Source organism: Lissotriton vulgaris, chromosome 2_1 (assembly GCF_964263255.1).
Source record: "Lissotriton vulgaris chromosome 2_1, aLisVul1.2, whole genome shotgun sequence".
NCBI classification, from domain to species: Eukaryota; Metazoa; Chordata; class Amphibia; order Caudata; family Salamandridae; genus Lissotriton; species Lissotriton vulgaris.
Genome location: NC_141687.1, coordinates 321,244,653 through 321,259,538, shown reverse-complemented (window position 1 = coordinate 321,259,538; position 14,886 = coordinate 321,244,653). Strand labels below are relative to the sequence as shown.

At 45.3% G+C, this 14,886-nt stretch overlaps 1 protein-coding gene across 1 annotated transcript in view; it reads left to right on the top strand.

The window, feature by feature from the left end:
- Window positions 1-14,886, top strand: part of ITGAE (integrin subunit alpha E) — a 771,961-nt gene that overhangs the window by 106,303 nt on the left and 650,772 nt on the right. Inside the window, exons 4-5 of the mRNA XM_086955032.1 lie at window positions 4,817-4,884; window positions 6,738-6,855. Coding sequence (XP_086811158.1) covers window positions 4,817-4,884; window positions 6,738-6,855 — 186 coding nt within the window. The remainder of the gene's footprint in view (window positions 1-4,816; window positions 4,885-6,737; window positions 6,856-14,886) is intronic.

Sequence of the window (14,886 nt, the reverse complement as noted above, 5' to 3'; positions counted from 1 at the left end):
ATATTCCCGATTCGGCGAATACCGATTCGGTACAAGCCGAATCGGTAAAATCCGATTCGGCAATCATAGATTCGTAGCCATGAAAACACACCCATGGCGAAAAAGCCCATAGGAATGCATTGAAGGAACCGAATCGGCTTTTACCGAATCGGTTAATACCGAATCGGATTTTACCGAATCGGATATTACCGATTCGGTAAAAGCCGAATCGGCAAAAGCCGATTCAGCCAATGAGGTGGCTCCCCCTCCCCCACCCAAACAGGGAGTGGCAACACTGGCAGGTGCAGCTAATTAAGAAGTTTCTGGAGAGCCAGCCTGAGCTCAACACTCACAGTTTGCAGCAGTGGGAGTAGGAGGTTGCCAACTGAACAGGAGAACATGGCAGAGCAGTCAGACAGCCAGAAGTCCTCCCAGAAGAGGAAGCCCAAGTTCACCACCACCGAACTTCAGGTGCTGGTCGAGGAGGTGGTGAGGGTGCACCGCCAGCTGTTTGGCAAGCTGTCCCTGAACGTGCCAGACAGCACCAAGAGGAGAATCTGGGCCGACATCGCCCAGAAGGTGAATGCTGCGGGTGTCACCCCCAGGTCTGTCGAAGAACTTAAAAAAAGGTTCTATGACATCCGCAGCCTCACTAAGAGGAAGATGGCCGAGATACAGAGGCAGGCTGGAGGCACAGGAGGAGGCAGGAACCCGGCGCCACCCCTCACCGAGCTGGAGGAACTGGTCTCCAGCACTATTGAGAGGGAGAGTGTCGTTGGAATCGGGACCCTGGACAGCTCTGCGAGAGCCAAAGCTACAGGTAAGAAGCATGCGCATCATGACACACCCTACCAGACACCTCCCCATTAGACACAATGCATAGGCAAACCCCAGCACTGTACTGTCACCAACATACAAGAGACAAGCATCATGGTACATGTAGTCAGCAGAAGTTAGCTAAATATGGCAGTGCAGAATCACAAGACAGGAAACAGTGTGACACAGTGTAAGAAGATGCAAGGACATGTGGAATGCTATAATTGTACTGACTGTAATACATCGGCACTCAGTTTACAAATGCTTCTTTGTACCTAGGGGCCCCATCAGGCGGAACAGCATCAGAGGGAGCAGCACCGTCCGACACTGCAGTCGCAGGGCCGAGCACCAGCCAGGCAGGCCAGGAGGAGGAGGAGGAAGGAGACACCCCGGGGCTAGGAATGGAGGGAGTCCTGGTCATTGACTTCAATACACTGCACTCCCCAGTAATGCCCAGCACACCCCCCTTGCAGTTCTCACCAGAGAACTCCCCTACAAGGGACACCATTCCGCCTACCCCAGCTCCTGCCACAACCGTGGCCTTGCCACCTGTTCAACCTGTCCCGGGAGCAGGGGCTCAGGGACCGCCCAGCATCACCCCCCCACCAGTGGCACCCCAGCCCACTCAGCAGGCCGGAAGCAGCAGTGCCCGGCGCCGTAACATCACCACCACTGCTGCACCACCACGGGAGGGCAGTGTATTCCTGGGCCTGGAGGGACAAATGGTGAAAATCCAGAGGCAACAAGCCAGATCCACTATGGCCTGCCAACGCCAGCTCCTGCAGCACAACATGCAGATGGGAGAGTTGGTCAAGGGATTCCAGGCCGTGGTGGAATCGAACAAGGAGGTGGCAGCAGGGTTAGGCAGGCTGACCACTGCCATCACCCACTCAGCAAGCAGACAGGAGGAGCATGAGCTGGTGCGCAGGCGGGATGCCCGGGTTCTGAACCGCGCCATGGGCCGCCTTGCAGCGGCGACGGCACAACTGTGCCATCGCAGCGCCAACCAAGAATCCGTCCTTAGTCAGCATACGGCTGAGCTTACTAGGGGGATGGCCCGGATCACCACTGCCATGGAGGCCATGATAATTTCAAACACCGCCTCCAATCCGGCCCTGGACCTGGGTGATGCTGGGGACAGCAGCAGCCGCAGCAGCCCGGCCAGCGCTGCGTCTGAGCCACGGAGGAGCACCAGGCGCTCTGCTGATGCTGCTGGGCATTCAGAGGGGGCTGAGGGACACCCCAGTGGGTCTGGCAAGCGGGCAAAAAAATAGCCTGGCAAGGGCGGGTGAGGCAACCAGTACCTTGGACTGTATTTTATTTACCATACTCCATTTTTTGTAGCACATCAGTGCTGTAACTGTGGTGCTACACTATTAAAATTTGTTTTTTCCAAGCAACATTTGGCTGTCTTTGCATCTGTACTCAGTCAGAAATAGTTCTCAGTGATCTCCTCACGTCTGTATCTGCCATCACTTGGCGTACACACCCCAGCTGGCTGTGTCAGTGGCACAGCTTCGTCGTCGTCATGGTCCTCGTAGTCAGACAACTCCACCTCAGTGCCCTTCTTTACCGCAAGGTTGTGTAACATTGCACATACAGCTATGATCTTGCAGCAGGTGATGGGGGTATACTGCCTTGCACCTCCACTCTTGTGCAGGCATCTGAATCTACTTTTCCAGATGCCAAAGGTCCGTTCGACAACATTCCTTGTGCGTATGTGGGCCCGGTTATACCTCCTTTGGCTGGGTGTGGAGGGGTTGAGGTAGGGGGTGAGTATGAATGAGCGGAGGGCATATGCACTGTCACCTGGAAGAGAAAGGGGTCACATTAGACACATGCATACATGTATTACACCTACCTACTATGTGTCATGGGGGTCTCATGATGTGTCTCACCTAGGAGGTATCCTTCTCCAAATTCGCCAGCCATCAGCCGTGCATATATGCCGCTCTGTTGGAAAATATAGGAGTCATGGGTACTCCCTGGAAATTTTGCTACCAGGTCTGTGATGGTGCACTTTGCATTGCAGATCACCTGCACGTTGATGGTGTGTGTAGACTTGCGATTGCGGTATATGTATTCGGTGTCCGCTGGTGGGCAAATCGGAATGTGCGTGCCATCTATGAACCGATGATTTGGGGAAATTGTGCCATCTGGTAGAAGTCAGCTTTGGTTTGTAGCAGTTCTGCGTGGGTTGCAGGGAAAGAGATGTATTGGTCCATCCTGTCTATCATGGCGTCAAGGAATGTGTGGAAGAACCTTGACAGGCTGCTCTGGCTCACCCCTCCTGCTGCTGCTACACCACTTTGATAGCTGCCAGACGCTAGCAGGTGTAGGCTGCATAGCACCTGGACGTGCACAGGGATGGCGTGTGCCCTTGGGGTGTGGTGGTCCAAGAATGGCTTGAGATCCCTGATGAGCTCAAGTATGGTGTCAGAGTCCAGCCTGTATCTCTGTAGTATCTCTGCCTCTGTGAGCATGAACAGGGTTATCCTCTGTCTGTAGACCTGTTCATTTCTTAGCCATTCCCTCTGTCCTTCCTGCTGTAGCCGTAGCCGCCTCGCAATGACATAGAAAGCTGCCATCCTGCAAGTTGCAATGCATTTTGGGACTGTTTATATGGGTTGGAGTTGGTTACCACCTGATTGCAATCCATGGTAAATACCGAGTGGATTCTACCGATTTTGAGCCGATTTCGGTGTTTCTGTGCCTCCCTACATCTCCCCAACTGTCGGAGTCGGGGAATTTCCCGATCGGCGATTCCTACGAATCGGCATGTTTTCCGATTCGGCTCATGTCCGAATCGGTCTTTCTACCGAATCGGTACATGGACCGAATCGGTGATTTTCCGATTCGGTGTCACTAACGATTCGGTACATGGACCGAATCGGTAATTTTCCGATTCGGTGTCACTAACGAATCGGTCAATGGACCGATTCGGTGATTATCCGATTCGGTGTCACTAACGATTCGGTCAATGGACCGATTCGGTGATTTTCCGATTCGGTGTCACGAACGATTCGGTACATGGACCGATTCGGTCTTTGCATCCGAATCGGTGTTTTTCCGAATCGTTACATGTCCGATTTTCGGTATGTACGTATCGGATACTTTCCCATTCGGTGCTCATTCCGATTCGGTTTTCACTCCGATTCTTTATGTTTTTCGTTCCCTACATCTCGATGGCTGTTTACCGATCGGTAAGGGCCAAAAATCGGTATTTTCGGCCGTTACCGATCGGTAAAGGGCTACCTACATCTGGCCCTTAGCTCTTCGCTCCAGAGAGGGTACGGCGTGCCCTCGATAAGGTGCAGAGGTTTCGTCGATGCCCCGGCCTCGGCAGGGGGAGCATCCAGAGACAAAAATCAAGGATGTAGGTGCTGTAAAGTTGCGATGGGCCCGCCGGGGACGGAGCTCGAGCAAAACACATCCACTCACACCGCCATCTTGGCCACGCCCCCAACTTTGCACTTTTGAACTGTGCACCTGAGCACGACAGTGAACAACAATGGTTCCCAGAGATGCAGTTTTTTTACCAAACAGATATACAGCAGGTAAGTATTTGAGCACAAGGAAAATATACATTAAGCACTGAAAAGTTATTATTTAGCTTTTATTTCAATTTTCGATACAAGTAGATTTGCAGCAGCATTTCTGAATTAGGTAGATTACATTATCGCCAATGTAGTTTTACACCTATGATTGTAACAATGTTGTGTACCCACCGATCACTGTAAAATATGTTTTTTACACCTGTCATTCGAGCTGGTACATGATCGCAGCAGCACTGTATGTAAACCGGAAATAATAGTGATAAATGGCTCTATTACGAATGCAATCTGTGATGTTCAGCCGCAGGTGTACAGGTCTACGCAAATAGTGATGCTGTATAACCAGAATGTTAATGCACATTAGTCAGACGACAACTCAGACAGCAAGCGCAGCCGCACAAAACAGTTTTGTAACTGAAACCAGCCGTACATTTTTAATTATGCTTCTGTTTGACCTCTTCTTACAGAAAAATATTTGCAGAAACCTTCTGCTTGGCCAAGCGTATCTCTTGCAAGACATTCCAACTCAGTTTTGGTGAGTACATTTGTGAGCTACTTGCACTTCTGCATAAATGACTGAGTTGTGAATGGAATTTATTGGCTGTTATTGTTCCGGGTTTGTGAGTAAAATCGCAGAATCTCCACACCATATTAGCACTGTGCTGCGAGTCACACAAAACACATACAATTTGTTAAATTACGAGCAAAAGTGTTGGAATTTCAAAAGCTAACTCCAGATTAAAATCTTATGAAAAATGTGACCAAGAGTGTCAGAGTTTATTTTCAGGGACTGATTATGAGCTAAGGCGTTATTTGTCGCCCCTGATAAATAACTATGCCACGGGTACGTTTTTATATAGGGTGCCATACATTTCACCTAGTTCTTGTGGCACAACATGTGGCTTTTCGTGTTTTATGCACCAAAATCTGCCTGATACGGTAAATACCGTATGGTATCCCCTGTTACATTTCGGCCTTGTTGACCTGAGGGAGAGGTGTAATGCTGCTACCAGGGCGACTGACGCTGGACTCTGGGGATCATGGTTCTATCCCCTGCGGCAGGTCAGCCCAGCACCATGTGACTCTGGGCACTAGCTCGCTTAATCTTCCTGACGGCCCCCAGCGCCTGGAGACCCTTACCGGTGATTGTTCGCGCTTTACAAATGTTGATTATATTATATAACTGCTGAAATTTAACAAAGGTTGAGTTATTTAAAGCATCTGATAACTATCAGATGCATTAAATAACTTTAAATTCATAATTCCCACCCCTCTTTAAACTGCAGCATCAGGATATTACAAGAAACTTGTAATCACGCCTTAAGTATTGATTTCTGTATTGACTTAGCTAGTTACTCACAAATCAATAGCCTTAAGGCCTGATTATGAGTGGGTTGGTTAATTCGGATCCATGTGTAAACCCTTGTTTACGCTTAGGTCTTCTTGTTTACGCATGGGTCAGAATTACGAGTTTGTAGGTATTTAACACATCTGATATTGCTCAAATGTTTTAAATATCTCAAACTAAAAGTGACGTTGTAATGGCCATAGGTGCTTGCACATATGCCCCTCAGGGCCTTATTTGTGAGGTTTTGGTGCAGGGCAGCGCCCCAAGGAATCTTGCTGCCCTGCCCTGCATAAAAAAAGGACAGGAATGTGATATATCAATAAAATATGGCACATTCCTGTTCTTTTCCCCAGTGCTGATGCACAATGGGTGGCCACGTGCCAACGTAGGCACCTTTGCGCCATGGTGCAAGGGTGCTTATGTTGCGGAGTTGACTGATTTTGTCCAGAAGGGCCACCTTTCTGCACAAAAATCAAAATATTGAGGCCATTTCCTCTTTCTAAGTGTGCTGCAGATTAAAAACATTTCTCCTCGTTAACCTCTGTTACAATCTAACGCATTCCCAGGTTTATGATTCCCCGTAAATCTGGGAATGCTTCAGATTCCATGGGTGTTGCGTGGGAACACCCACAGTAACACCCATGGAACGCCCTTTTCACACAGTGTTCTGCATAAAAGGTGCACATATTTATAAGGCCATCAAATGCATGTAAAGTGCGTGGCCTTGTTAATATGCTGCGGCATATTGCACCACCAGAGCATCAAAAATGTGATGCTCCAGCGACGCAAAAGTGCTGCAGGGGCCTCATAAATGCGGCCCCCACTTGATATGTATAAGCTAGCCATTAAAAACTTTATTGCATAGTTCATTTCCCAACTGCTTTCTTGTTGCAAATTGACAAGACTAACTTAGTTTTAAACATTAATTACATGATATGTTTAAAACAAACAACTTTTTAAAATTAGAATTCAGATAAAATTACGTATGAAATGTTTAATGTTGTTATTGTTAATTGTGATGTTGTGCTTTTTTCTGATAGACCTGCGTGCAACATAAGAGTTTGCCGTTCAGAAGCATGACTGGCGAGATGAATGGACAGTGTTCGCTCTTCACAGTGGGCCTTCAGAATAGCACCTCCATTAATCTTTCAAAGATTGGTATGAAAAGAGTTATACTACTTTGCCTTTCTTTTCCAAATAGCAAGTCCAAATACAATAGACGTGGACCATATGCCTATTCAGATAGTGAAACGCATGCATTTCTCTCCCCCTTTTTAGGTCTCGCCTACACAGCGCACATGCGCTGGATAGGAAAAAGACCTTTAGTCCTTGCTACACTTTTGCAGGCAAAAACGTGCACCCGTTGCATTGCTTCCAATGGGAACGCATGCACGTTTGGCAATTCCGTTGCGGGAGCGAGCAGCGGCGCCAAATGTTACTAATTATTGCGCGTTGCTGCTCGCTCCCATAAGGGAATCCGGGACAGAACCCCTCCTCTCTCCACTCTCCCTGCTGCCGTGCGAGGCAGGTGCGCTTGTTTACTTTAAACGTGAGGCGCGCGCACGCTTGTTTTTTTGCCTCAGATGTTCCTTTAGTGCCTTGCTGGTTATACTAATGCTGATGGTTATAATCCGAGTTCCAGAGTTGACTGGTTTTTGGTTGTTGGCGAAGGTTGTGATAGGTTATTTAACACCCTCCCCTTTGCCCGTTGGCTTTGCCTCACCTGTCTGACCTCCGCGGCCAACTTCTGCCGCTCCCTTGGCAGCGCCATGTTTGCAAAACAGGGTTTGGACTGGTTGGTGCCCGAGTGAAAGTAACAGCCTGTGCTCTTCATAATGGTAATCCTCGTCTTTTTCCAGTGACATAAGGACCCTTGAGCTGGGAGCAAATGGTAAACCGTCCAACGTACATATCAAGAGGCTGCAGGACGAACCACTGCTGAGTTAAATTGACTTCCCCCCCTTCCAAGCATCTCTTAAGTTCGCCCCTGACAAAAATAACTGTTAAAGGCTCTCCCTACAGACGCTTAAAATTCCTGAGTCCATTGTAATAAATACTGACAAATAGCTGTCTTGAGGCTGCTAAATTGCAACTTTTCTTCATACCTGCCATCTTCAGGCCCCCGATTGGCATTTCCGACCCGCTCAGTGATTATCTTCATTATGTATTTTTACTGAAGCGCCTAAATGATGTAGCAACTAAAAATCCGTACATAATTGGACGAAAGTAAGGCAGGTTAAAGTCTTCTACTTGCCCAGGAGTCGCTCGTTTTAAAGTTTCCTCAGAGCTGCAGGCGAGAGAGCGCCGCTTGTGTAGCTGTTGGGTGTGACCTGGGCTGATCATCCGAGAGCGGTCATGCCCACTATGTAAAAACCTAATGGGTTACACAAGACACTCTGAGTCGAAAGAGGGATCTTCTACCTAATGATCAAGAAACTCCGTCATGGTGATTGCCACAGGCCTCCTTTCAAAATACTGTGTTTTTTAAATGTAGTTTTAGTTAATGTGGGCAGCTATAGGGAAGTTGCACCTGTGTGGATAGGTCAAAGGTCATGAAAGAGGCGGCATCACCAAGAAATTCTGGACTGACAGGCATTTCACTGGCACCTTAAGAAGGCTATTTCGAGCATCTCCAGATGTAGGTGACCGTTTGAGGCCATTTACCGAGCGGTAACGGCCGATTTTGGCCGTTACCGATCGGTAAATGGGTGACAGGTATGTAGGGGGCATTATTTTACCGAATCGGTAAAATTACCGATTCGGTAATTTTACCGAAACGGTAAAATAAAAATTCGGTAATTTTACCGATTCTGAGGCACCCAGATGTAGGTGGGACTCTTCAGAGTCCCAGAGGCCTTACCGAATCGGTATTTTACCATCAAATCCAATTTGATGGTAAAATACCGATTCCGGTGTGCATGCACATGTGTGCATGCACACCTATCCATGTGACAGGCAGACCTGCCCTTAGGGCATGTATGCCTGCCACATGGCACCCGAGCCTGTTTTGGGGGTGCCAGAGGGTGTCAAAGTGACACCCCCTGCACCCTTGTGAAAATCGGTATTTACCGATTCGGTAAATACCGAATCGGTAATGCCCATTCTTTCCTATGGGCTTCAAAGCCCATAGGAATGAATTGGCATTACCGATTCGGTATTTACCGATTCGGTAAATACCGAATTCTTCCGAATCGGTATTCCAGCACATCTGGAATACCTATATATCCACCCCTTAGATTTACCGATTTTTAATTACCGAATCAGTAAAATTCGGTAATTAAAAATCGGTAAATCTATTTGACCTACATCTGGCCCTTGGTCTCCTATTCTTTCCTGGTATTGATATTGCATTTTTAACAAATAGAATGTTTTCAGTTCCCCTAACCTGAACATTGCGTGGCACTTTAATGTTCAAAGGCCTTTGCCTGATCTGTTGTGAAAGGGAGTGGATCTAACTGCATGTAGTATACACTGGGGACTGAACCACTTACTGTAGTATGGGCAGTGGTTTAAAGTGGCAGGACATTTACTTCTTTAAATTGAAAAGTATTGTATTGTAATTGCATTTATATAGCGCTTACTACCCATGACGAGGCGTCAAAGTGCTTTTTCGGCGAGTAGCTTGCTACTCCAGAACCCATAAACAATTAGTGATGAATAGTGAAATATGAAAATAATTTGAGTGTTGGATAGGTTAGTCAGTTATTTGGACTGAGAAGGATAGCCAAGGGATAAAAGAGGAAAACGGTTTGCATTCATTTAGCGCTTGTTACACCTGATGGGGTGTTGAAGCAATATATATATTTAAAATTCATTTTTGGTTATGCATTTATTTGGAATATAAAGAGATCTGAACAATCGTAAGTAGTGTTTTTAGAGACCGAACTGCTCAGAAAGTATGCAAGGGCCAAGATCAGTGGTCGAAGTGCAGTTCAAAAAAGTATGAGAACTGTGATGATGTGCGAGAAGTGGGTCTGGTGAATGCCTGTAGGGGCAGGGTCAAATGTGTGGCTAAAAAAGCAAACTATTCTGTAAGTTTTTTCGGTCTTTCACCTTCACGTAACTACATATAAAATAAAGCGCAGCTTAAATGAAAAATAAATGCACCTTAAGTTAATCTCTGGGAAATGCACTATTGTACTTTAAGAAACCGCTAGTAGTTAATGCACTGCATAGGTCTGTGTCTGTAACCAGAGAGCCACATAATTTAATCCTGATTGGTGCAGTGGAGAATAGGGACTTGTGTATGTTTAGTGATACGAGGTCCTAAACTGACATAAAATACTGTGAATGTCGTAAGTAGTTATTTTAAACTTGCATTGCACACAGTATGAAAGAGGTTGCTACAAAATGCACCAGAAGTTTTAAGATAGTCTTTCAAAATATAGATTTTAGTAATACTCAGAGTGTACATACGGTATTTTGTACATGTATAATTGTTCTTTGAAGCCATACACTAGAATGCTCAGCTGGTAACTCCCTTGCAATACTGCTCGGAAAAAAAACTGCGTCCTCCGAAGTAAGCTTCAAGTAATTCCATCAATTAAAGCCAATACTGGCTTCCAAGCTCCCTTTACATTTGCAGATTAACCAGTTATGCCCAATTACATTTCTTTCAGGCAAGCAGGCACGTTTTTGCTGTCTGATCCTCCTTTTTTTTTTACAGCCCAGGAGACTCCATGCCTAACATTTTAGCTGAAGCTTTTCAGCTCTCAGAATTAATACTCCCAGGAGAGTTGTATTTTCGCAAAAAGCTAGGGAGTTCAGGGAAATCATAAGGATTGGAGGGAGGGGGGGGGGGGCAAAACCAATTTGGTCCTTCCTACTCGCAACAAATCTGAATTTATTATACATTTTTAATTTAATGATTACCTCAGCAACTACAGTGGGCTCATAGGCAACTCTTCCTTGGACAGCCTACCTCTGGTCACAGCCCTGCAACGTAGTTTCTTTCTGGCTGACCAGCACCAGTGAAGCAGAAAGATGAGTGGTGTGAACAAGCCTGCTGCAGATGTTGCAGTGGCCTGGTGTCTCATCTTTTGGCCTGTACATATGGAGGTGCATTTTTGTTTAATGCACTCCAGTCCCTGCTGTGCAAGGAACAGGTTTTCCCAAGTTGGCACCATTCTGTGACTGCACTGGCCTAGCAGCGGCGCCACATGGCCGGTGCAGTCAAGAAGGGAGCCTATAATGCTGCTGTGCACTTTGACATCTGGCCTACACCTGTATGCTACCCTGGGGCCCTACCTCAAGGAAAGCTGTCTTCCACTGGACTGCACCAGAAAAGAAGAAAGACTAGTGGCTTGTCCAAACCTTCTGCCCTCAATATGTGGTGTAGTTTGTCTGTCACTATCATTCAAGCATACAGTGCTGATGGGTGATTTTTGTTGACTGCAATCCCCCTTCTGTGTGGGACTGGTACTCAGTCTGGTCGGTGGTATTAGGCTGTGATTGCACCTATCTGTCAGTAGCTCTAAAAAGAATGAGGTGGCATTCAATGCCAGTCTGTACTACGCAGTAAGCATGTCGCATATGGCATAAAAGGATCACTGAAATAATATCGAGGGACAGAATATCGACTTGCAAAAATATTGTTGACAAAATATCGACAGACAGAATATCGAGTTTGTATCTACAAACAGGTAAGTACAAAAATATTGAGTACAAAATATTGTTTACAAAAATATAGTTTATAAAAATATCAACTTAATCAAAAACAGTGTAACATTAAATTAATATTAAAATTTAATTACAAAAAAATACTTAAAAATACTTAAATTAACTTATAATAATTAAATAATTAATGAAATTAATAAAAAAAATTACAATCATATTTGTTAAAACCTATATATATAGTAACATAATATAACTAAATAATATCCAATATTATTACCGTACAATAGCAGAAGTGCAAAAAATACTATTCCCACTCCAAAGAGTGCAAGCGTAGGGAAAGCGTTGGATAGCGTAGGGGTTAAAATTACTATTCCCACTCCAGAGAGTGCAACAGTAGGAAAAGCGTTGGATAGCGTAAGGGTAAAAATTACTATTCCCACTCCAAAGAGAGCAACAGTAGGGAAAGCGTTGGATAGCGTAGGGGTAAAAATTACTATTCCCACTCCAGAGAGTGCAACAGTAGGGAAAGCTCTGGATAGCGTAAGGGTTAAAATTACTATTCCCACTCCAAAGAGTGCAACAGTAGGGAAAGCGTTGGATAGCGTAGGGGTAAAAATTACTATTCCCACTCCAGAGAGTGCAAGCGTAGGGAAAGCGTTGGATAGCGTAGGGGTTAAAATTACTATTCCCACTCCAGAGAGTGCAATAGTAGGAAAAGCGTTGGATAGCGTAAGGGTAAAAATTACTATTCCCACTCCAAAGAGAGCAACAGTAGGGAAAGCGTTGGATAGCGTAGGGGTAAAAATTACTATTCCCACTCCAGAGAGTGCAACAGTAGGGAAAGCTTTGGATAGCGTAAGGGTTAAAATTACTATTCCCACTCCAAAGAGTGCAACAATAGGGAAAGCTTTGGATAGCGTAAGGGTTAAAATTACTATTCCCACTCCAAAGAGTGCAACAGTAGGGAAAGCTTTGGATAGCGTAAGGGTTAAAATTACTATTCCCACTCCAAAGAGTGCAACAGTAGGGAAAGCGTTGGATAGCGTAGGGGTAAAAATTACTATTCCCACTCCAGAGAGTGCAACAGTAGGGAAAGCTTTGGATAGCGTAAGGGTCTAGGACTGTTACAGAAGCCTAGCACTGGGGCCTCTGGGATGGCGGGAGCCCTGGCCCAGAGCCCATTTGGCCCATGCCTAAACCGTCTCTGTCAGGGAACTGTCATTTTTGAATGAAAAAAGTATGGGTATGTCGTGCTCCTCAGATCCAGCCCACTCCTACCCAAGAACATTAGAGCAGTTTAAAGAGAGAGTGTCATAGGACCACCTGTGATTTTCTTTACCTGAAACGTCTAATTCCTGTAAACTACACAGTATTTTCAGTATTGTATATCCAGGCTGGGTATAGGGGCTGACTCATTTCAAAGTTATGCTGACTTCTAATGATTGAGGCCTCAAGCTATACTGCTTCTAAGTTTGAACTTTTTTTTCTTTCTGTCTACGATTTCATACTTGTTCTGCTGCAAGCCTTCAATATAACCGTTTTAAAGGTTTATGGTATTTTTAAAAAGTGCCAGCAGCAGGAATGCAGCGTTCAAGCTACTTTCGTACTCCAGGCGTATTTCCTTTTAGGCGAGGGCTTTCATTTTAAGTAGCATTTTAATGCTTTCAACAAAGTTTGTAAAGGTGTGCTTATCTCCCTGGACTCAGCTGAATTTTGCAGCTCATCCCTAATGCCCACTATTAGTGCTGCTCAAAGGGACAACCGGCTACTAAAGGCGGCCACCTAGAGTCTCTTGTTTTCCTTCGAACTGGCTTAGCTGTTGTTGCAAGAAAAGGTCATGTGGCTAAAAACGTGTATGTGGCTTAATTTTAATTCAGTGTGGTGTAACTTACAGAAGGTTATTCTGTTAGGCCAAGAAAGGAGAACAGGAACATACTAACCCCTTAGGCGCACTCCTAGTGCAACGACTCGGCCTGTACATTCGGACGACCCAGAGCCCTATACACATTTGATGTTTGTGTATAAAACACTCCTAAGGATATTCACTGAGTACATCCCTGATATCCTGTTCCACTACACCCCCACCAAAACCAAAGATAAGCAAATGAAAACCTTCTAATCCCACCCAAACCACCCAGAGCTGCATCTAGTGTCGGTTCTTCTACCGCTTAGGACCTCTGCAGTGGTACTCGCTCCCACCAGCCAATGGGACCTTATAAGTGTTTAGCCATGCAACAGTTAAAGTTGTTGCACCAAGGATTTCGTGCTGCATAACTAAATACTTATAAGGTCCCAAAAACAAGACCTAATGGCTCTGCCAATGCTTGTTGTTTTCCTCCAGTGGAGCGGAAATGCATCTGACAAGCTATTCCACAGGAAGAAAAAAAGTCCTTAAAACCACAGTTGCTTTTGGAAGCACTTTTAGGCGCTAGGCAATGTTTTTACCTTAATGTTAAGTAAATTAAGGTGAATACATTGCCAGGACTCTAGACAGTGCACTGCAAAGCAACTTTCTGGGCAGGGAAATCTGTGTGCAGAGCACCACACTCGGGGTCATATATACAAAGAAGTGAGGGAGGGCAGTTTTAGCCTTCTTGGCTTAACACAGCACTCCCCCACTTCTGAAATGCAGGGCTGCAATGTATTTACAACAATACAGTGCAGCCCTCCATTTCCACCTGCTCTTTAATTTAGCTGCCCAGCACCAACGTAGGCACTCTTGCAGAATAGTGCAAGGCTGCCTCTATTGTGAGGAATGATTGTTTATGTGCAGGAAGGTGGCTCTGCCTGCACATAAACAATCTTAAATGCCAATTTGTAACTTCTATGTGTGCTCCACAAGGGGCACCTTTCTGCACATAAACAATCATGTATGGCGTTTTGCTGTTATTCTGTGTGCTGTACAATGTAGCACACATAAAAACAGCAAAAACAAGGAAAATAATTTCTCCTTGTTGTGCCCTGTTAAGACAAGCTACATACAACAAGTCCTATGCACACGCATATGAGTAAATAACAATACAACACAGGTTTTGTTAATCAAATGCCCGTATTTTATAGATATGGCGCATTCCTGCCATTTTCTTTTGCCGTAAGGAAGCGCAGTAGGAAGGCCTGCTGCGCTTCCCTATGACAAAACCTTATATGGTCAGGTACGGCCTAGATCCCCTCCTCCCTTCTCGGTATCTGAATTAGTAACACGTTTTACTACTAGAATTAAAGTATTTGGATTAGGGGGGTTGTGACAACCCCACCGCCGTATTTATTAACATAAAAAATTTGTGAACAAAAATTAATATATAAAAAATGTTCATAATACGCAGAAACATTGTATTACATTGATTACATTGATTACATTGATAGGTACAGATATCAAATTGCTAACCGTAACATATCTCTCATACAAAGATATTCCTAACCGAATCTAAACATACCTTATTCAAAAGAATCATTATAGCATTACTTTTCTGTGCATCCCTATTTTGAGCCTACGCAAGGTCTATAAATGGCGTCAGATCCCTATCAAATTATGACCGCCCTCCAACCGGAGTGCTCATGAGCAGAGGGCTCATG